This window comes from Lineus longissimus, chromosome 8 (assembly GCF_910592395.1).
Source record: "Lineus longissimus chromosome 8, tnLinLong1.2, whole genome shotgun sequence".
Lineage (NCBI taxonomy): Eukaryota > Metazoa > Nemertea > Pilidiophora > Heteronemertea > Lineidae > Lineus > Lineus longissimus.
Genome location: NC_088315.1, coordinates 6,112,639 through 6,136,481, shown reverse-complemented (window position 1 = coordinate 6,136,481; position 23,843 = coordinate 6,112,639). Strand labels below are relative to the sequence as shown.

Genomic DNA, 23,843 nt, shown 5'->3' with positions numbered 1-23,843 from the left:
CAACAATGAAATTTTATCAAACAACATTCTGCTTTATTTTACAATCACGAAAGCACATCCGCCACACTAATCCAATAGACTGCCGTAAAGCAATATCATTCCCACAAGGTAAAAAGATCAACAATGTTCAGGGTTTGAAAAAATTCTGTCCACTCACACTAAATTTTAAACTTCCCAGACGCATACATACTGAAAACAACTGGTGCCACCATCAAGAATGTCAGGAACCGTCCGCACGTTTACGTTCTCCTATGTCAGCAGCCATCCGACATATTGAAAACAACTGGTGCCACCATCAAGAATGTCAGGAACCGTCCGCACGTTACGTTCCCCTATGTCAGCAGCCATCCGAAATATTGAAAATAACTGGTGCCACCATCAAGAATGTCAGGAACCGTCCGCACGTTACGTTCTCCTATGTCAGCAGCCATCCGACATATTGAAAACAACTGGTGCCACCATCAAGCATGTCAGGAACCGTCCGCACGTTACGTTCTCCTATGTCAGCAGCCATCCCACATATTGAAAACAACTGGTGCCACCATCAAGAATGTCAGGAACCATCCACCATCAAGAATATCAGGAACCGTCCGCACGTTACGTGTTAAGTTCTCTTATGTCAGCGGCCATTCGGATGATAGGTTCTCGAGTAAACTCCGCCACAGTCCAACCGATAAATACCTGAAATGAGACGGAAATTTATATTGTTAGTCCTCGGCTGACACATGGACAAAGAGAGAAATCTATACGGGGGGGGGGGGGGGGGGGGGGAATTCACCTTTGGCGACATTATTATAGGCATAAACGTACTTCAAGGAGCTGTGTCTCAAGAAAATCGCGGCCCAAACAGAAACGTTTATGGCGCATTTTCGAATGTACGTCTACTGTGCTCTTCAATCCCCCAGTTAAGGCCATACCCTTCTTAATAAATAAATATGACCCGTCACAGCAAAACCAGGCGCAAGTCGCACAGAAAATGAGCCTAAATGACACCAGGAGATAATGGAAGAAACTGATATGCTCATTAATTCACAAAAGGCAGACAATACCGAAATGCGCCTGGTTTTGCTCTGACGGGTCATCTAATGTACAGTGCCTGATATGGACACAATGTCCCACATGGCCTGGATACAGGTCAAGTTCCAACAGGCCATGAACTAAAATTTGACCATCCGAAGCAATGTACATTTCATTACTTTGTTTATCAACAAGAGTATGGCCTAAACTGAGGATGTGACCTCATGTAACAGAGAAAGGGTATAGGGCTTTGGGATTGGAGACGATACGGCCACTTTGCCTCGGCTGCAACTGAAAAGAAAACTGGGATTTTCAAGTGGAAGTGATCCTGGGAGGCCAGAGTTCAGACCGGTGTAGAAGTGGAAAAGCATTCTGAATCATCAGAGTTACTCGGTCCGTTACCTCCCCTCATCCGGGTCAGCGGAGAGAATCCATGGCTTGATGGCCACAAGCTTCAATGGCTAAGAGATTAAATCAAATTAAATCCCATTTAAAAGCCAGTCGTTCAGCTACTTTTTGAATTTTTTTTTCAATAACACCCGCTCAAAAAAGATGGCATCTACGGATCAAACAGGATGGCATCTACGGATCATTTGGTGAAAAGGCTAGGTCCTGTATGATAATATAATTGATGGACCGGGCATGCACCGCTTGAGCACATTGATTAAAACCCCCCTTCCATGACCAAAACGCTGGCTACGGGTTTTGGATGATAACGTTGAAGAGATGTAGAATTCTATACCATACGCACAAGAACTGGGGTAGGCCTGGCGTGCGTCAAACTTTTCATATACAATGAGGACTATTATGTCTCATTCAACATGAATAGCGCACGTAATCATTTCAATAGGCCAACACTGGTCTCAGTGGCTTGATGACGTATGAATGTTGTCCAAGAGTCGGTCATAAGAACATGCCCCTATTTTTCATAGCGCGTCGTGGCCTGGTGGTTAGGGCGGACGTCTTGCGGGCGTTTTTTAGCCCAATAGTCGCGAGTTCGAACCCCGTACGCGGTTTGCCAGCAAAAAGTCTACAAAACTCAAAATAAAAACTGACAGCATTTTATTTTCATTTTTTTTGTGATTGAAATATAATTTATATACACAGGCACCACATTTTGGCTTGAACTTGATATTCAAAAGCAATTGATTCTTTTCAGAAGTGAGTGCCAATCTGAAGTCTTTGTTTCAACAGAAAACACACTCCTATTGGCATTCGAAGAAGTTCTGATTGCTTAGGATTTCAAGTTCTAGTCAAAATGGCAGTGCCTTAGGTAAACCCTTAAAATTTCAGATAAAGCAAGTCCCTGTAGCTTTTCGAAAAAAAAAACACTTCAAAACATAAAGAGAAATTGCAAAATATTTTAAATGAAAAAAGGGACGATTGCTTGAAAGTAAATCGGCACAAGATTTTACTCACAATGTATGGCATCCATCCGTTTTGGATCGTCATTGCTCCAGGATTCTCAAGATGGCGTGCACTCGGGAGCACACTTCGGCAGATTATCATCAGCATATGAACGAAGAGCTGTCGTGACGTTGAAGGTGTTTAATTACATGCGTGCACTTGGGAGCTGCTACTGTTGATGATGCACACTTCGGCAGAATCTCATCAGCATACTATGAACGAAGAGCTGTCGTGACGTTGAAGGTGTTTAATTACATGCTTCAACAGCGAATCTTTGGTATAACTGTGATGTCAGCCAGGAGCCCGCCGTCGTGACATTGAAAGTGTGGTATGCATCGGCTTTGACAACGAGAAGATACGCCAGATAGACGGACATCTAAAATGAAAGAAGGAGGACAGGACATTAGACAACCGAGACACTATTCAGTTTTCACCATTTAAGATTGTCCATCAATCGAGTTGGTTTATCATGCTGAAGAGTATTGAGGTAACAGAAATGTTCGTCTTTGTTGAACAACTTTAAAATGAAACAAAGAGAACACCCGATATGTAACTTTCAGCGGCATCCGACCATGTGATGTTGATGAACGTCTTTTTTCGGCCAAAAATACCATCAGATCACGATTAGTTCAATTTAATTCTTTAATGTCTCACTATAAGTGATACATAGAGGGGTTTTATACAGAACTGCTGCTAAATAAAAAAAAATTAATTTGATTATGAAATGAAAACTTGTAACATAACAAAACAAGCGTGCGTGAAACTTTTCATATACAATGAAGACTATTGTGTCTCTCACCCAACATGAATAGCGCACGTAATCATTGATTTCAATAGGCCAACACTGGTCTCAGTGGCTTGATGACGTATAAATGTTGTCCAAGAGTTGGTCATAAGAACATGCCCCTATTTTTCATAGCGCGTCGTGGCCTGGTGGTTAGGGCGGACGTCTTGCGGGCGTTTTTTAGCCCAATAGTCGCGAGTTCGAACCCCGTACGCGGTTTGCCAGCAAAAAGTCTACAAAACTCAAAATAAAAACTGACAGCATTTTATTTTCATTTTTTTGTGATTGAAATATAATTTATATACATAGGCACCACATTTTGGCTTGAACTTGATATTCAAAAGCAATTGATTCTTTTCAGAAGTGGGTGCCAATTTGAAGTCTTTGTTTCAACAGAAAACACACTCCTATTGGCATTCACATCATTTCGATGAAGTTCTGATTGCTTAGGGTTTCAAGTTCTAGTCAAAATGGCAGTGCTTATGGTAAACCCCAAGGTAATTTCAGATAAAGCAAGTACTTGTAGCTTTTCGAGAAAAAAAACAACTTCCAAACAAAACACCATTGGAAAGAAATTGCAAAATATTTTAAAGGAAAAAAGGGACGACTCAGTTGATTGCTTGAAAGCAAATCGGCACAAGATTTTACTCACAATGTATGGCATCCATCCGTTTTGGATCGTCATCGCTCCAGGATTCTCAAGATGGCGTGCACTCGGGAGCAGCTACTGTTGATGATGCACACTTCGGCAGAATCTCATCAGCATATGAACGAAGAGCTGTTGTGACGTTGAAAGTGTGGTATGCATCAGCTTTGACAACGAGAAGATATGCCAGATAGACGGACATCTAAAATGAAAGAAACAGGACAGGACATTAGACAACCGAGACACTATTCAGTTTTCACCATTTAAGATTGTCCATCAATCGAGTTGGTTTATCATGCTGAAGAGTATTGAGGTAACAGAAATGTTCGTCTTTGTTGAACAACTTTAAAATGAAACAAAGAGAACACCCGATATGTAACTTTCAGCGGCATCCGACCATGTGATGTTGATGAACGTCTTTTTTCGGCCAAAAATACCATCAGATCACGATTAGTTCAATTTAATTCTTTAATGTCTTACTATAAGTGATACATAGAGGGGTTTTATACAGAACTACTGCTAAATAAAAGAAAAATTAATTTGATTATGAAATGAAAACTTGTAACATAACAAAACAAGCGTGCGTGAAACTTTTCATATACAATGAGGACTATTGTGTCTCCCACCCAACATGAATAGCGCACGTAATCATTGATTTCAATAGGCCAACACTGGTCTCAGTGGCTTGATGACGTATAAATGTTGTCCAAGAGTCGGTCATAAGAACATGCCCCTATTTTTCATAGCGCGTCGTGGCCTGGTGGTTAGGGCGGACGTCTTGCGGGCGTTTTTTAGCCCAATAGTCGCGAGTTCGAACCCCGTACGCGGTTTGCCAGCAAAAAGTCTACAAAACTCAAAATAAAAACTGACAGCATTTTATTTTCATTTTTTTTGTGATTGAAATATAATTTATATACATAGGCACCACATTTTGGCTTAAACTTGATATTCAAAAGCAATTGATTCTTTTCAGAAGTGGGTGCCAATTTGAAGTCTTTGTTTCAACAGAAAACACACTCCTATTGGCATTCACATCATTTCGATGAAGTTCTGATTGCTCAGGATTTCAAGTTCTAGTCAAAATGGCAGTGCTTATGGTAAACCCCAAGGTAATTTCAGATAAAGCAAGTACTTGTAGCTTTTCGAGAAAAAAAACAACTTCCAAACAAAACACCATTGGAAAGAAATTGCAAAATATTTTAAAGGAAAAAAGGGACGACTCAGTTGATTGCTTGAAAGCAAATCGGCACAAGATTTTACTCACAATGTATGGCATCCATCCGTTTTGGATCGTCATCGCTCCAGGATTCTCAAGATGGCGTGCACTCGGGAGCAGATACTGTTGATGATGCACACTTCGGCAGAATCTCATCAGCATATGAACGAAGAGCTGTCGTGACGTTGAAGGTATTTAATTACATGCTTCAACAGCGTATCTTTGGTATAACTGTGATCTCGGCCAGGATCCCGCCGTCATGACATTGAAAGTGTGGTATGCATCGGCTTTGACAACGAGAAGATACGCCAGATAGACGGACATCTAAAATGAAAGAAACAGGACAGGACATTAGACAACCGAGACACTATTCAGTTTTCACCATTTAAGATTGTCCATCAATCGATCGAGTTGGTTTATCATGCTGAAGAGTATTGAGGTAACAGAAATGTTCTCGTCTTTGTTGAACAACTTTAAAATGAAACAAAGAGAACACCCGATACATAACTTTCAGCGGCATCCGACCATGTGATGTTGATGAACGTCTTTTTTCCGCCAAAAATACCATCAGATCACGATCAGTTCAATTTAATTCTTTAATGTCTCTAACCACTGTAAGTGATACATAGGAGTTTTATACAGAACTACAGCTAAATAAAATAAAATTAATTTGATTATTAAATGAAAACTTGTAACATAACAAAGCAAGCGTGCGTCAAACTTTTCATATACAATGAGGACTATTGTGTCTCCCATTCAACATGAATAGCGCACGTAATCATTGATTTCAATAGGCCAACACTGGTTTCCGTGGCTCGATGACGTATAAATGTTGTCCAAGAGTCGGTCAGAAGAACATGCCTCTACTTTTCATAGCGCGTCGTGGCCTGGTGGTTAGGGCGGACGTCTTGCGGGCGTTTTTTAGCCTAAAAGTCGCGAGTTCGAACCCCGTACGCGGTTTGCCAGCAAAAAGTCTACAAAAAATAAAATCAGACAGCATTTTATTTTTCATTTTTTTGTGATTGAAATATAATTCATACAAAGGCACCACATTTTTTGCTTGGTGCCTATGGTCAATACTCAAAATTAATTTTAGATAAAGCAAGTACTTGGAGCTATTCGAAAACAAACAAACTTCAAAAGAAACTTCAAAAGAAAACACCATTGGAAAGACATTGCAAAATATTTTTAATGAAAAAAGGGACAGCTCGGATGTCTTCAGGATGATAATGGAACCGACTATAATGCCTTGAAGCAAGTTGTGAAGCGATTCTGAATTCGGGCGCATTATCAGGGAGTCGGGGAAAGTCTTTTTGAAAGACTTTTTAACCATGAAAAACAAAATGCAGCAAGGGGGCACAGTAGGCCTAGTAATTAGTTCTCTGATCTTCTGATTCAGCGTGCTCTTGTTTTTGGACAAGCTATTTCAAAAACCTGCACAAACAAGCCGAGTAAGTCAGGGTATCTACAAAACAACACGAAGCTATCAATAACCAGAGACCCATCCTGACATTACAGTGAAATGGACCAGGAGCCGTTGCGACAATTCATGATTGGGTGGAGACGGTAAGCCAATTTATTATTATTTTATTTATTTATTTAATAAAACTTGCTAAAGGAGAAGTATATACAAATTAAATATATCAATGACACAGATAATACATAAAAAAACACAACATAATGCACATAATACAATGCTAATATTTATATCAAGTGCACGTGATATAAAAAAGCTTTGGTGAGTAATTTGGCGAGGGTCCTCTCAGTAGAGTCTGTTTTCTGATAAGATTCACTAAAAATTAAGGACCGGAGTGAGTCAGTAACCCCATCCGGGGTATTAAGACCTGACTTGCCTCGCTTAACCGTGAAAGCAGCTGTAAGTGGTAAGGGACCCAGTTTTAGTGGTGAGAGACCCAATATGGTAGGGAAATCAAGTCTTAGGAGGGAGAATCGCGAAAAATAGAGGGCTATACTTGATTGAGGACTTTTGAGGTCTTGCGTCTCCATGAGATGCATAGCAACTCCCCCCCCCCCCGAAACAATCCACTACACAATAGGCCCTTTTCCAGATACGCAAGTACCAGATCTTCACGGTCAATGACCCCATGCACACAATGCCTCTCGAGCCATTGTCGTGAACATCTATTGTAAAGATGGTTTGTTGGTCCGACCCTAGGTGGTACCGGCGTATCTAGCTAGGGCCTTAAATACGCCGGTACCACCTAGGGTCGGACCAACAAACCATCTTTACAATAGATCTTCACGGTCAATGACATCAGACAATGGCTCGAGAGGCACTGTCTGGCGTCATTGACCGCGAAGTTCTATTGTAAAGATGGTTTGTCGGTCCGACCCTAGGTGGTACCGGCGTATCTGGCAAAGGGCCTATAGGGTACGAAATCTAAGGGATACATTCAATGCTCCTATACCAGACCCCAGACCAGACCGAAGTTCCTGTCGCCCTCTCCGCACAGATAAGCAAGCATCTATGGCACAAAACACCATATGATCATGTTAACATTTTGGCCTACTCTGATTTATTCAATATTTGTTACTGAACCCAAATATCTCAGATATAAGTAAGCAAGCAACATTCTTTATTTTATTTCATTTTTTAGGTTTCGGACTTGTAAAAATTTCTGGAAAATTCACCCAGAATCTTTCAATTTTGGCGATACCCTTATTTACAAACAAATCTCCAGGTAAATTTCAATCTTATATGCAGTGCTCGCTTGATATGGATTCATTGTCTCACTTGGTCTGGATACCATCATAGGCCTAGGCCAATTTCAAACAGACCTTGTGTCCTGGAAGGAAGCGAAATCGAAATTCAGTCATGCAATGTACATGTAGTTATGAATACACTTCTACCTGAAGACGAGTCCCTGTTTGTAAGCAAGGGTAATTGCTTAGAGGAAACTACATGGGTACAACATATATCTGATATAGCCAACAAATTATCCATAAGGGTTGGCAATAGGTATAGCACCATTTTGGCTAGAACCTGAAATCGAAAACCAATTAGATCTCCTTCAAAATGAAGTGAAAACCGATTTAAAACCATGGAGGCTGTTCTCGAAATCAAAGAACACGCTCCCAAGCGCTCAACGTTGAGGACAGCTAAACCTCTCTTTTTTCAAACAAGGTTTGGATCTGTAAAATGGCTGAAAAGTATTTTCGCAAACCGTCTCATGGTGATTATCTTCATTATATCTCAACGGCCTCCGGGTGGGGGTTGGAGTCGGCCACTGACCGCAATGTATGACAATTTAGGCAAGTTTTCAAAGTATGTGCGTTTTTGGCAGTGCAATGCTCCGCACAGGCCATGTTCAACGCACGAGGGACAGGCCTGAATCCGAACAAAAAGTGGTTCTAAATCTAACAAAAATTGGTACTTACAACAACTTGTTTCTCCTCACAAGTTTGATGACTCCTAAAGTTACCATTCGTAGAGATTGAAATGATTTTGGTGAAGGATTACCGAGATAAAATCGGATAAATTATCATCAGAAATTTCTCTGCCAGTTTGACCTGTTCCTCGCCGCGAGAGAGGACCTAGGATGTGACGTGGACGTCATGTAAAAATCCCACAAGGCCTAGCATTATGTCGGAAGTTTTTGCCGGGATAATTCAAAATTCCCTTCATTTCCCGCGCGTCGTCCGCAGCAGACCAGCGCGGCCGGCCGGCCGGAGATGGTGATGAAGCGAATTATAATAACCAAATGCGTTTAACAAATAACGTATCATTGGTGAAGCTGCTAGGACTAATTTTTGGACGGTCTTATTGCGACTGTCTCAACTCTCTGATCGCGTCACCAACTCGTTCGGCTTGTCTCAGTCCCCCCGTGAGAAAGCCACAGCTAACTCTCAACCCGTATTGGCAAGACGGCGGGCGGCCAGGCCGAATTCATTCTGGTTGTGGCTATCTCCTCTGTCTCATCGTAGGCCATAGGATTTTGGCGCAGCAAGGTCCGATTCGGTCTTGCTGTGACTGGTTCAACTTGTGTCACTGTATACTTGCAAGACAGTGGAGGGGCCTAATAGTGGCTTTCTCATCTGACTTAATTCTCGCACCGGCCGTCTGGGCACGACGGTGACGAAGCCAGGTCCATTTGGCTGTTGGTGATTTCCCAAACTGCCTCACTGCGTTAGCACGATGGTGGAGTAGCCAGGTCCATTTGGCTGGTTGTGACGGTCTCTGACTGGTCTTATGACTCTTTAATCGTATAGGCAAGACGATAGAGCAGCAAGGTTGAGTGGTCTGGTTGTGACTGTCTCACCTCGCTTATTGCGTTAGCAAGATTATGCAGCTGGCCTGTGATTCAGGGTTTGTTCAGGCTCTTTCATTATTCTCAATGTTGGCAAAATGGTGTGACTATTCTGTCCGGTTGTGACCGTCTCATCTGCAGGACAGTCGTGGCCTACCAGGTCCCATTCTGTCTGGTTGTGTCTGTCTCACCATGTTGGCAAGATGGTGGAGCAGTGATGGTGTGGTCTAGGGATGGCAAGCGCCCTTCCTAGAATTTCTAGCTGTATCAAGAGTTTCCTTCCAAATCCACTTAGCCATTTGTGGAGACGAAAAAAACACATAACAAAGATTATGTATGTTAGATATTGAACTTCAGGGTGTTATATTAATCTTTTTACTCTATATAACATAATTCTTTTCATACAAATGCATGTAAATTTTACAATGAAATTATGAATGAACTTTATGCACATTTTATCAACAAAAGTTGAACCACAAACCAGCATTACAGCATGTTTAGAGTACTGTCATTATTGTGCTATGTTTTCAAGATCGATGTATAGACTTTCATTGCATTTTATTGACTCTCTTTACCCTTGGAGCAATATTTTGTACATTAATCAGAAAAATATCGAAACAGGAATTAGCTAAATGGAATGACAGGTATAAACGGAATGTTTGAATGAGTTGAAAAAATACCAATAGGCTTAATAATCAGAAGTGTTTGCAAGCTTGCACTACACATTCGCTATACGAAATTGACTGAATTGTTTAATTAAAACGAAGATCATACATAAAACGTCTTCTTTTCCTGCACATGTACATAACAAGTTAAATTTCAGCTGTAATGGCAAACACACATTTGAAAAGATGAACATCTAGGGCCAAATTCATAGAGGGCGTTTAGCGCAAAACAGCGTTTAACTACTGAATAGACAGGTTCAGGTCCGTCATGTAAATCTTCACAGAATATCAATAGGCCCTGAAACTGATTAGAGAGAAGTTACCCACGTCTAACCCTTAAACGCCCTTTATGAATTTGGCCCCTAATGTTCAGGTGTATTTTTATCACAGTTGTTAGATTTGAGATTACCAACCTTTCTGGAATTTTGATCAGCATCAGCTAATGGTTAATTGCCCTACATCCAAGTTGAAATGTAAAACTGGTACATTTTCTATAATCTCAGCTGCAACACTGAACAGAATAGAAAAAACAACTTTTACATTAAAGCTGCCTTCCCTGCGACTTCCTCAACCTTCATTGGTAGCCAAGATGGGCCTACTGTGCCCCTCTCATTATGGAAGTATATAACAAATCCAACATATCATTGTTTTGTTCCATAGAGAGAGATTCCATTGTGTTTGATTATAATATTTCAATTGATCTCAAATTGGTCTCATGATGACAAAGTCACAACCAGAATGCAGGAATAACTTCACTTTCAATCATGAGTATTATCACATAGGCACAACTTTTCTGTGTTCTCCCAATTGTCACTTTACCAACACTAAATCTCACAAGAAATTCATATTAAACTTTACAATTTTAGGACTGTGACAGTTACAATGGACTACGACATAGCAATATGATGCTTCAGTGCATGGTATCACAGATTTGTAATTGCATGCTCCAGTTATACATTTTATACAAAGAATTGGACAGAGCCCTTACAGGGACGGAATCACCAGCATAATCAAAGTTTTTCAAACTCTTTCAATTCCTTATAAGACTTAAACCTCAAACTTGAGGTCTCATCTTTCTGGACACGAGGATTTCTTTCATGACTCCAGGTTTTGTCGTCAACCAAGTTAATAGAAAACCTGGCCTTAAAGTCCTCATCACCCGGTGCATAGGGGTACCAGAACACGTAATTGACATTCCATAGATTATTAAACAAGTTGTATGACATCCCTGTGATTTCATCTGTCTGGTGTAGCGGTAACGGGAAGGCGGTTGGCGGGAGGTTCTTGGTGACAGTTGAAACCAGCGCCACGTCTTTTGAAGTAAATGCTATGCCAGTTCCTTCTTTGTTGACGTAGGCAACACCTCGATCTATGGCTGGAAAGAGGGTAAGTTCAGTCCATATCAGAATTTGAAACAAAGGACGATAAAAGACTATAAACTGAACCCGGCAATTCACACCAGCGCCGGGCAAAAATCTGCTTGAAGTAGGCTTCCAAGGCAGGTGACTTGTAGAACTAAGAACTTGGTTGCCTATCATAGTTGCAAGAATGACAAAATGTATTCACTGTGGCCAATGGCCGAATTCTGAGCCAAAATGCCTTAGCTGATGGCAATGATAAGTAAGGACATGGTGTGTGTCCTCAGCCATCAATAGGCCTATACATGTGTCATTGTTGGCAAAAGTAGGCCTGAGCAATTTTCAAATGAACGTTTGCAACATCTTTCTAACAATTTTAATAGTTACGCTTACCATGATGCCTTTGGCTACCATTCAATACCACGTTTGTTGGGTCGACCATCTGGCCTGACTTTGACATGATCCACCCGTAACCATCACGAGGATCAGGTTGAAATGAGAGGAAGATTCCTTCAGGCATTCTGGTGGCCGGCTTGTTAAACCACTGAACGGTGACATCAATTCCTAAAAGAGGTTTATCATTAGAAAAATTAATCTTCTTCCATTTACTGGGACTTTGGCCAAGGAGTAGGAGTCCACACAAGCTACTCGTGTTTCTCACTTGGTGGGGTCTTTCAGTTGCCCTGGCATGGACACCAGATACAAGGAACCTCGGTTTTAAGTCTCATTCGAAGGACAGGTGCAACAATAAGTGGAACAACCATGTCTTCAAAAGAGGCAGACTTGAATTGATAACCATTTGTCGCAGGGGTAGATGTAATCTTGGACTATGGCAGTGATGTTCGATGATATTGGCAAATTTGGTCAAACCAAATATATTTATGTTCATCAATGAGTTAAGTTAAAATAAAAGCCCTCCTTTAGTGCATTAATAAATGGTTTTTATATTAAGGACACATGATACATAGACCCATATAGATTAGAATACCTAAGGAAGTTACCTTTGCTGTTGGTCACATTGTAATGAATCCATATATCTGGAGGAGCGCCATATTTGGTGGATGTTTGGAATTCCTTCATCTCAAGGTGGGCGTAGAAGTCACAGGATCCATCTGAAGAATTCAAATTGTATCTTGATGAGAAAATAGTCTGTTTTCCAAAGGTAGTTATCACAGACTAATAACCCCTTGTTCCATTTTATTCATAAAATCATCATTTTACTCAACCAAATTACATTAAGGAACAGTGGTCCAATTAACTCCATGTATGATTTTCTTTATCAATTAAACGATAAGTGTACATCGTTTTCAAAAGCGACGTAAAGCAACGAGAACCTGAATTCTGAAAGTTCCTAGTGGTTGCTGCAAGTGTTAAAATGATGTGAATACCATGTTGAATCCAGGAGAGGAAATGGGGGAGTCTGCTTAGCATAATGTAATCCAGGGCCGACCAAACTGAAACACCGATAGTGCTGACAGGACCTAACAGAGTATAGTGTAATGGTTAAATGCTTTACACTATTCTCTGTTAGGCCCTGTTAGCGCTATCGGTGTTTCGATTCGGTTGGCCCTGGTGTACATGTACAACTGCATCAAGACCAACACCAACAATACAATAGCAGACTTACCATTCTTTCTGTAGAATTCAACTAACTGAGGATCCCAAATTTTACTTTCTGGATGCGCGTTCTTGGTGATGTTTGGCTTCTCAAGTCCGAGAGCAAACCACGTGGCATAGGTATAGGCTGCATTCATGGCATCAAAGTCCTTCTGACTATAGGTGACGTACTGGAACTTTGCCAGACCATTCTCCCTTGATGTCCACTGGATCTGCAGTAAAAGGAGACTACTAAGTCAGGGAAAACCTCAAAAAGCATCTCCTCAACACTTTGATAGCTTGAAGGCCTGTTTACATCACAAAGATGAACCATGGCTTATTTCACCATTTTATGTGGTCAACAACAATTGCCAATCAAACAACTTACATCAAAATTCATCTTAGGTCTGTGAAAACTGGGCAGGAAACTGTGCTAGCTGCCATAGTGGAAACAATCCTTTTATAGAGGAACACTGGCAATTCAAAGCTCCCAAACTAAAAGCCCAGTCAAGAGAATTTTGTTTCCCTGTCCTTTTTATTTATTACATTTCTTAGCATCCACTGTCGTTATTTTATCCTGGTTGTTCCTTTTACCCAGGTGCAAGGAAGATTTGAGTTTCACATATGGCAACAAAGATCAGAATAGGTAGCATGGCATAACTGAAATTGACAGATTATGATAGATATAGCCACCTTTTTAAGTGGGTCATAAAGTTGAGTGATGAAGCCGGTGATGTTATTGAATCCTACTTGGATCCCGTTCAAGCACTCAAACAAGAAGTCACTGGAAGGTAACGGGTGATAGTCTGAAAACAAGAAAGCACACAGATGTGGTCGAAGGAAAAGAGTGAGGTGCAGTAAAACATATCAGACATGTTAGAGTAGGAGGGAAAGGAAGACGAGGATCGCTGTAATACTACGGTGGAGACTTCCTACCTGACTCCGATTGTCACTCAGCCACTGAATGAACCCCTGATTACTAAACTGCAAAGCTAATCCGAACTTACACTTATATTGTAAGTCAATGTCTCTCTCATAACCTGAAATCCATCAATTGCCAAATACTTTAAATGCGGGATACATCAAGCAAGATTGGTCTCAAATTTGAAATGATGTTTATAATGATAAAGTGGAACCTCTCTTAGCAGACCCCTCTCCACTGAGGACACCCTCTCAATTAAGGATACTGCATCTGGTCCCAAATGATCATTTCCATTGAAGTTGACTTCAGTTATCAGGACACCTCTCAATTTAGGACAACATCTGTCAGTCCCAACGGTGTCCTTGATGGAGAGAGGTTCTGCTGTACCATAAAAAGTTCAAAGAAGACAAAACCCAAGCTGGCAAATTTGCGCTCATCAAGGACTACCACAGTGGCACAATTCAGCTCCATGTTGACATGCTGCGACATGATGTAATGGCTTAATGAGGTGGCGAGAGTGAACCTCTGCCAGTACAAAACATTGCAGATGCGTACAGATCCTAGCTGGATTGTGCAACTTGGGTTTGTCTACAGAGTGAAATTTCAAGCTGACTCAAGTTGCCACAAAAATTAAACAAGTTGTCAAAACATTTCAGTTTGATGGAGTCTGTTTCACCTTACATTAAATTTTCAAGAACTTTCAGAGAGAGAAACTTACCTGCGAGGTCAACTTTCTGAGCCTGAAGGTCAGTGAATTCCTTTATGACATCCGAAGCCAATGGATGACTTCCTAAAGCCTTCAGTGCATAGTAGGTGAAGTAACGCTGGCCTAGCCAGGCTTGTTCATTGTTTTTGAATCCCTTGGCTGAAAAAAACATTGGGGATTTCTGAGCAAGAAACATATTCTAAGTCCAGTGCACCAGCAGTTGACGAGGTATTCAGTTCAGCCAAAAAGACAAGGTCGAGCGGTCAAATGATGGTGTTCAGAGACAAAGTAGAGTGGTAGAATGATGGTGTGCAGAGCCCAAGTAGAGTGGTCAAATAATGGTGTTTCGAGATCAAGAATTGGAAGAGACTTCGAACTATGACCTCTCAGTCAAATGTACAGCACTCTCACCACACAGGCCTTTCAAATTCTCTACTTACAGTTCTTGACCTTCTGGAAAGCTGTGTTGCTCCAGTTGATGGTGTCCCACACACCGTTCCTGCCCCAGGTGTGCTCGGCAGTTTTCAGCAGCAGGCGACTTGAATTGAAGAATCTTGGATCACTATAGGAACACAAACCTGAAATGAGCACACTAATTATTCCATTGCATCAAGGTAAAAGGTGGTATGAATGGTTACTGATGACAGGAAAGCTGTCTTGCTTCATTTGATGGGTGTCCCACACACCATTTTTTGTTGTTTTTGCAGTGCCAGATAGTAACAACTTGAAGACAAGAATATTATGTGTTTTACATAATTTCGTTTTTTTCTGTAATCAGGACACCTCTAAATTAAGGACTACTTGATAGAGATTCTAATATATTACCTTTTTTCAAGCATTCTGCTCGATTTCTCAAGAAAGCTCTCATTTCAGCCACCTTTCTTGGATCAGACTGAATTCCCTGGATCCACGTGTCACCAATCTCATTCGTGATGGTTGGTAGCTTGTCCCGGACAGCCATCACGGCTGCTGTAAAGTCCTCAAGGTAAGAGGCACCGAGCTTGGCCCCGGGAAACTCCTTACGGAGGATTTCATAATATCCCAAAATTTCCTAGAGAAAGTATAGATAAAATATCTCATTTTCAAATTCAAACTGGTCAGAACAAAATGGGCACATACAGTAAAACAAGGCCTCGGTCGACCTAAATAACCCTTTTGGGCATGAATTTAGTTGAGGTGAATACTCCATAAGAAAGGAATTACTAAGTAAGATCAGAGTACTGGTTTATTAATTTACCAGCACTCAAGTAACTGCATTGACAATTTGTCCCATACCTGTAAAGACTGTGGTGGTCCCTGGTTGTCAGATCTGAAGGCAAAGCACATGGCTTCGTCAAACCCATCAATTGTCACACAGTCATCTACTGACAGACCACCGGGATTGTTAGGGTTACGACCTGGATTGTCTGGATAACCGTCTGAAAGAAACGTCAGAAAAAATTTATAACATAGTTGGATGGTGGCATCGGTTTGAGCTCCAAGATGTATGCATATAATATACCGTACTAAGTCATACCATATAGTACTCTTGTAATTCAACCGACATTAGAAAAAATATTTACAAATGGTCAACATTGAGTGAAATAGGATTACTTTACATACTAGAGTTACCAACAAGCATTTTGAATATTCGGTTGAAAAAAAATCTCATTCTCTACTCACTCGGATGCCACATGGCAAGTACTCGCTGCCCTTTGTATTCCCAGTTGAATATCCTGGGGACTGCAGGTGGTGACGAGGCAGCATTGACGCCAACAGTGATGGCAGCAATGCCTTGCTTGACGAGGACCGGTATCACTGCCTGGGTCATTCCTGTAAGGAAGTACAATGACTGTTAAAATGTAGATATTCCTGTTGGCGCAAAATAATGAATACTTAACTGGACTTGAAATCCAAAATGTCGTTAAAACATGAGTTTAGTTCTTCAGCTTTTTCATACAGCATTTGCAGCACATTTTTGTACGTGAAGATCTCATGAGAAGTGTTCTTGCACTAAAACACTTGAACACTTGAAGTTAGAAACGCATGCTCCATGTTGGCCTACACTGCACAACAGATCTGTAATTTTTCTACTTCTACTGTAAGATATTTCATACATATTCTCTGAAGATATGACTTCAATGAGTCCGGATCATGTACTCACTCACCTGGTACATCTCTCTGACTGAGTGTCCTGTATTTCCTGGTAATGTTAAACCGCTGATCAAGACTCAGAGTGAAATTGAAGGCGTGGGTGAGTAGCGCTTCATCCATGAACTCATACTGCATGTTCATTGGTCCAGCATGCCATGTGATGATACCAAGCTCCACAGCTCGCGTGAACACTTTAACTTCATCAACTGATGGACACTGAAAAGGAAGCAACCTTTGAAAATGGGACATTGTGGTTGCTTACTGTACAAGCCAGCACAGACTTTACGTTCCACATCAATGGGGCTTGTCATTCCTCCCCATTTAAAAACCTTGTGCTTTGCTGCCAGGGTTTCACAGTTGCTGCTGCCAGCTGACAAATGACCTCCCAGTCCCACCACAGATCAGGTTAGTGGAAGGGACCATCAAACTTCTTAAAGTTATTTTCTTCATAGGGCAATACAGTTATCAACGGACGTTATTTAGGAGTAGCCTCCGGCACTTTCCTGTCAGCTGACATGTTTGAAAAACTAGATCAGAACTGGGACATGGAACGCATTATGTGTCATGTGATACGTCAAATGGACTAATTCCTTGCGTTACAATGTAAATTCACATTGCAATGTTAAAAGTGTAAACTGCAGGCATGAACAACATGACCAATCCAAAGTTTAACTGAACAAACAAAAGTAGATCACCGACTCTTTACTGGAAGTGACATGACTAGACAAGATCTATGACCAGTGTCAGCGACATTAATCAATACATATTGTTGATTAAAAACGCAACTTGTTGCAACAACTGATTTCTACAGATACCTTTACTTTATCCCCGGGGAGAAGATGTATATACTGTGGACAGTCCAGGTACATGCTGACCAGCCACGGGTGAGTTGTGTAGCGGAAGGTCTCGTCATAACCACCATCTGAAAGCTCTGCAGCTCGTTGAACAGCTTGTGGGAAATATTTCGAGAAGTACAAGTTGATCACATTGTCAAGATAGTTATTGAAGCCAACATCTACAAAAGAACAAAAATATTAAAAAGATGAGAAACCAAAGATGAATACCAGTAACAGCTCAACACATTACTTGTACATGTGATACTAACTTCGGATGCACACATTTAATAAAATTGATTTACACAACTCCCCTCGGTCCCATACTACTTGCTTGATTAACATGTATCAGTAGCACTTATTCTGGCTGAGCCGATGCTGCCTTGAATAACTGCCTATCAAATCAGTATTCAAAAATGAAAATGACAAGTTACGGATCTGGTAATAATCAAGATAAAAATATCATTTGCTGACACAATAGACCCTTTTACAGCAGGCGGAGGAAGCCACTGCAGGCCCAAACAAACCTAAATATAGGCACAACGAACCAAAGAAAACATGGTGTGCAACCATACGGTCTTGCTTTCATTTGCTGCTTGTTTGTTGTGGCCAGAAGTGGCTTACTCCACCTGGTGTAAGGGCCTCTATCCTAAAGTGAATGCATGTGTACTTACCAAGGTGATTCATATAAATGATATGAACCTTCCTGATGGCAGCATTCTCTTGTCTCTTCTCTTCAAACTCTTCTCTGGCAAGGTTACTTGTATGACTTGCAAAAGTCCGCTGTAACGAAATATTACAATGAATGGAAGGATGACAGTTAAAAATATTTTGATAAATTTGTTCTACTACAACTGACACAGCCAGTCCTCCATCCAGACAAATGCCAAAGTGTTTGGTGAGAACAAAGCTGACAAAAGTAGAAGGACACTGTAGTGTAAACTGACAGAGGTTAAAATTTACAATCCCCGATCGCAAATGACGTAGTTTGATCGCATTCAACTATACATCCATTAAACAGTGGTGCTTCGTTAGTCAACCGATGACCTCTTTTGGGGTGTGATTAGAGAGCAGCTGTTCTACAGGGTGGCCCGGAATTATTTTCCTTTGGACAATAGTCTTCTATTGTGTATCCATTGTGAGAGGGGAAATAATTCTGGGCCACCCTGTATTCTGTTGTCGAAAGCGAACTGCATCCGACAATCGGTGGCTTTTTTGGTACCATGATTCTTGCGACATCTCACACTTGCTTGAGCAGTCTGCACTTAAAACATACAATACGTAATAGAAGATGCATACATAATAAGATGCTATCTTACCGGGTTTAATCCCGCACTCAGAACTACAGAAAAATAGGAAATTAGAACCAGGAAATAAAATGCCTGTCCGAAAAAAGCCATGTTTGTTTACGCTGTTGTTGCAGTCGTTTATCTCTATCCATGTGGACCGGGTGCACAATTTTGGTGTTCTTGTCTTCGCGGCACGACAAAATAACAAGGTCGGACTAGATTCTTCTTCCCGAAGAGGAAGAAGATGATTCTTCAGCCAAGAGTACATAATATCGTGTACATGATGATATAAAACAAGCTAATATGATTTCAATGACTTCCCGGTGCATTACAAACAGTCAGCACGTGGGAATGTGTATGATGCACTGGAAAATCGACTAGGAGCCATCTCGGCCTGGGTCTCGACATCGGCGGTCCGTGATGTACATGTATATTGCCCGAATGTATATATCTAGAGGTTATTACATATTTTTTTTCTGTATCCTTCCCTATATCTTCCCCAAGGCTTTGCGATGTGGGAGAGCTTTTATCCATTGTAAAATGGACATAACAATCTTGATCTCGCCAAAACAATATACAGGTTGACAGCAGGAATCCCGTACCTGCCATTTTAACTGCCAGATAATCGGTCCATCCATTAAAAAGCCTATAATGCGCGTTCAAATGTCGGTCAACTGGAACTTATCCCATACATTCTAGTTGTGACTTGCTTCTCATAAGACCTATTTAAGACCAAAAAATGTCCGTGTAATTTCTAAGTGGCGAAACTAATTTGACTGGTATACAAAAGGCTCTGGTCAGTTTGGTCAATTCTGCTTGGGGAGGAACCAGTTTTAGTATTTATTTATATCAGTTAAACTTGTCGGATATTTGTTCGAACACCTGGAAGATCAACCGGCGGAGCACCTGAGATCAAACCCCGACTGCAGCTGCTTCGTTGGATGAAAATCAGACTTTCATTTCATAATCTTCGTGTTTAAATCTGAATAATATTTTCGTGGGATTCGATTGTACGCAGTTTCACAAGGCCGAACTCTGGGACAGAGTATACTTTTCCTTCTGTCATTATTAAGTTTTCAAGTCGAAGAAAGGTAAAAGCTTATATCGACGTGAGCATAGACTCCCGAGGTTGCCGATTTGTTCGTTGATGAGACTGATCTACTTCGTCTAGAGTGTCTGAACAGTAACACAGCGAGATGCTGTTGTTGGAAATATGTTTTCTCGTCGCCTCTCTTGTGGCGACCATTCCGCCGGCCTTCAGTGAGTGCCCACCGGGATGCATATGCGTATACATCAGCAGTCAACATTTTGATGATATATGCGTGTCTGGCAATTCGACAGATGAAACGACATTGCCTGACCTATTCAGGCAGCTGCCAAATCCCAATAAGACGAGCATGGGCATAACTATCGGTAGATATACTGGGAAAATTCTACAAGCATCCGTTTTTCAGAATGTTTCAGAACTAACTTCTCTTGTAATTCAAGGAGATTTGAACTCATCAGGAGGAACCGAGTTTCACATGCTTGCCTTCGAAGGATTAGGGAGACTCAAACGCCTCTGGATTCGTGAAATGAACATTAATTCTTTATCTGCGGGATTCCTTCAACCACTTCCCCTCCTGGAGGACTTCCGGATCTATACCAGTCGATATCAGGGACAAATCGCTGAGGACCTTTTTTCAGGATTGGGAACTCGCGTGGAAAGTATCATTTTTTATATCAATGTACTGCCAGAACTACCGCGAAGACTATTCTACGATTGTCCACAGTTAAAACGCCTACAATTAAGTGACAACTACCTCACATCTTTGGACCTTGAATTCGCACCTGAGAGCAAAATTAAGCGCCTGGAATTGGATTACAACCCATTGACCCATTTGTCTCGAAATTTGTTGATAAATCTTCCGGAGTTAGAGACCCTGTTGCTGTCCCACAATAACCTAACATCATTGGATTTAAACTTTAATTCCTCGAAAAAACTCAACAGGATAACTTTGCGGAATACGGCCCTGACATCATTGCAAGATGATGCATTTAGCGGTTTGGGAAATTTAAAATCATTGGAAATCGAGGGCAATGAATACTTGACAGAAATATCAGAAAACGCATTCTCCCCTTTGGAAAACCTGAGAGAGTTGGTGTTACTCTCAAACCCAAAACTGGTCTCGAATCCAAATGTTTTCAAGTGGTTGCCAAACCTTTCGAGGATCTTTCTTGACAATGGTGACCAAAACGACGTTTTTCCCAGGATGGCCTTGATGAATTTTAAAAGCCTGCAACTTCTCGCTGTATTCAATATAAACTTGGACGCGATAACGAAAGAGCACCTCGCACCTGTTGCCAGTCAACTCAACAGTTTACTTCTTGTGAACGGTAACATTGCGTTGATCACAAATGACACTTTCTCTGAGTGTACGAACTTAAAAACACTTTCTCTAAGCTTTAAACTTGGCAACGAATCATATCGGTTTGAGAGAAATGCTTTCAGGGGACTGAGCAATCTTGTGGAAATAGAACTAATTGACATTAACTTAAAGTACATTCCGGAGGATTTCCATTTGGTTTTTGAACCAATAAAAAACGCGAGTTGGATCGCCCTTGATAATAACCCAATCGACTGTTGCTATGAGACTGTTCCAAAGTTTGCTGAATGGCTTCGAAATAACAGTAACACTAATTCAATAATATACATGGAATGTGCAGAGCCTCCACATCTGAATGGCGTAGACGTAATGGACCTCAATGTGACTTCCATGCTAGAGTGTGAGGGGAATAATGTTATGCTCGGGAATGACAAGACAACCATTTCAACAGTTGTGAGGACAACTGGCCTGCCACGTGCTCCATCAAGTGCCTTGCCCAAGTGGGTGATCGTCATCATCGCTGTTGGCAGTTTTTTCGTGTTTGGGATCATAATTAGCTTGCTCGTGTGCTGCTGCTGTCAACGCAGAAAGACCGAGAAGGAGGGACATGATAACCCACAACATATAAACATGACCTGAACAACGGGATTATTCAGTTACCGGTGTAACAACAATGGCGGTTCGTCATTTTTCAGTGTCCCCATATACAGGGGGATAACAGAGAAAGACGTGTCAATATGCCATTAGTGTTCCAAACAATGGCGGCTGAAACATTCAGAAATGGAACATTGAAAAATGGCACACCGGTCCTGGGTAGGAGGAGTTACCACTGGAAAGACGTGTAACATGAACAAGCAACAGCGATTACTATGTTGCAGATGGAGGTGATAGTGGAGACAATGTATGATATGAATAAGCACCAGCAAATGCATTTATCCAAAACTCCATGTTCATTTACACCAGGCATTTCTGTACTAAATTGAAGTAAAAGCACTTGCTAGACTTATTTCATATCAGCCATCATGAGCCGTCTTCAGACGTTTAGTTCAATCTTCTAACGACAGGTGCCGTCTCTGTGTAAGAAGTGTAACATGACGATATGTCCTATAAAGGACAGTCATTATCAATATACATCCGGGTTGGAGTGTATTACATGAACTTCACATTGAAGTAGCACGTTTTTGGTAGGAGAATAAGTTAACACATGAAAAACTTGATAATCAATAACGTTATAACATGATCTAACAAATATATTTGATGATAAAACACGGACTCGTGTCTTCAGACGTTTAGTTCGTTGTTCTAAAGCCTGGTGTCGCCTCTGTGTAATCAGTGTAACATTGTAGTGATGTCCTAAAAATAAAGTCATCTGTTGTTATCCGCTCGTTAATTCCATCATCGATACAGCCTGACCACATACAGCAAAAACTTGAAAGATGAAACACAACCAGACACAATTGGGCTTGGTAGCCCCGCCGGGTCTTTCCAACACGGTGACAACACTGTGAGAAAGATGAGACAGTAACAGCCAGACCGCATCGGAACTTGCTGACCCCCGTTGCCGACTCGAAGAGGAACAATGAGACAATTGCAGCCAGATCAAATGTAACATGGCAGCTCTTTCGTCTTGCCAACATGGGGAAAGCACTCGGACTAGACTAGACAGTCACAACCAGACCTAATCCAACCTGGCTCCCCCACACTCGATCTCTATCCACGTACCGGGTGCACGATTTTGGTGCATTGTCTTCGCAGCACCGGTCGGACTAGATTCTTCTTCCCGAAGAAAAAGAAGAAGATTCTTCAGCCAGAAGTACATAATATTGTGTACATGATGAGATAAAAAAAGTCAGTCTAATTTCAATGACTTCCCGGTTCATTGCAAACAGCCAGCACATGGGAATGTGCGAATGTGCATGATGCACTAGAAAAATCAGCTAGGAGCCATCTCGACCTGGATTTCGACATCGATGGTCCATGATGTCTCACTTTATAAAGAGTGACAGTTTGTCGGCAATACTATCTAATAACTAAAACGCAGTTTAGATTTACACTGTACCATATATTTATTATAAGAACTCTTTGTTGAAGCTCAAGATTGGATTCTCATAAATTTAGCACGTGAATGGAGACCTGTATTATAGCATAGTCACGCTCAACAGAGTCAATCAATGAATATGCGACCTCAAAAAAGTGTGGCACAACGAATATGACAAAGTGTTGAATAACATCAGAACCTCTCTATCAGACACCCTTGGGACTGACAAGTACTGTCCTTAATAGAGAGGTGTCCTGATTACAGAGGTCAAATTGAATAGAACTGGCCAGATTGGCACAAAACCAATGTCATTAATAGAGAGAGTGACCTGCTTACAGAGGTGTCCGCGAGGAGATATGTTCTACCGTCTACTTGTGTTTGCCTTTTAGTCAACAATGCCAAAAGGTATTGTGATGAAACCTGAGGGAAATAAATCAGAAGAGAGATGAACTCCATTATGCACGCACTTAACGCCGACAATATGGCAAAATATCATGACTCTCGACGTCACCTTCCACCTCTTCAGAAATGCATGCCCTTTGGATTCAAAAGAGCTACTGCTCATCGGTGATTGGCTAACACCCGCGCAGTGTCAATAG

General features: G+C 41.2%; 1 protein-coding gene and 1 long non-coding RNA gene across 3 annotated transcripts; both read right to left on the bottom strand.

Moving 5' to 3' along the window:
• Positions 1–64: 64 nt before the first annotated feature.
• LOC135492812 (uncharacterized) lies at positions 65–5,388 on the bottom strand. Its single transcript, XR_010448125.1, has 4 exons — positions 5,119–5,388; positions 3,861–4,056; positions 2,437–2,800; positions 65–681 (listed from the first exon to the last, which is right to left on the bottom strand). It is a non-coding gene; the product is annotated as an uncharacterized LOC135492812 (long non-coding RNA).
• A 4,280-nt stretch (positions 5,389–9,668) lies between these two features.
• LOC135492603 (uncharacterized) lies at positions 9,669–18,971 on the bottom strand. 2 transcript variants are annotated; one of them, XM_064779151.1, is made up of 14 exons: positions 18,871–18,971; positions 18,226–18,334; positions 17,534–17,733; positions 16,733–16,934; positions 16,248–16,397; positions 15,861–16,003; positions 15,411–15,636; positions 15,026–15,163; positions 14,598–14,744; positions 13,894–13,997; positions 12,989–13,190; positions 12,363–12,473; positions 11,755–11,925; positions 9,669–11,378 (listed from the first exon to the last, which is right to left on the bottom strand). In XM_064779151.1, the coding sequence occupies exons 1-14, from the start codon at positions 18,949–18,951 to the stop codon at positions 11,014–11,016; spliced, it is 2,349 nt and encodes a 782-aa protein (XP_064635221.1). In that variant the 5' UTR covers positions 18,952–18,971; the 3' UTR covers positions 9,669–11,013. The 2 variants fall into 2 exon arrangements, with proteins under 2 accessions (XP_064635221.1, XP_064635220.1); XM_064779150.1 differs by lacking the exon at positions 13,894–13,997 and adding an exon at positions 13,651–13,763.
• Positions 18,972–23,843: the final 4,872 nt, after the last annotated feature.

Coding starts and splice junctions, on each gene's coding strand:
- LOC135492603 (XM_064779150.1), bottom strand. CDS start 18,951: ATGGCTTTTTTCGGACAGGCATTTTATTTCCTGGTTCTAATTTCCTAT. Junction 17,734..18,225: donor CATTTATATGAATCACCTTG/GTAAGTACACAT, acceptor GTTCTTTTGTAG/ATGTTGGCTTCAATAACTAT. Junction 16,935..17,533: donor TCCCCGGGGATAAAGTAAAG/GTATCTGTAGAA, acceptor CTTCCTTTTCAG/TGTCCATCAGTTGATGAAGT.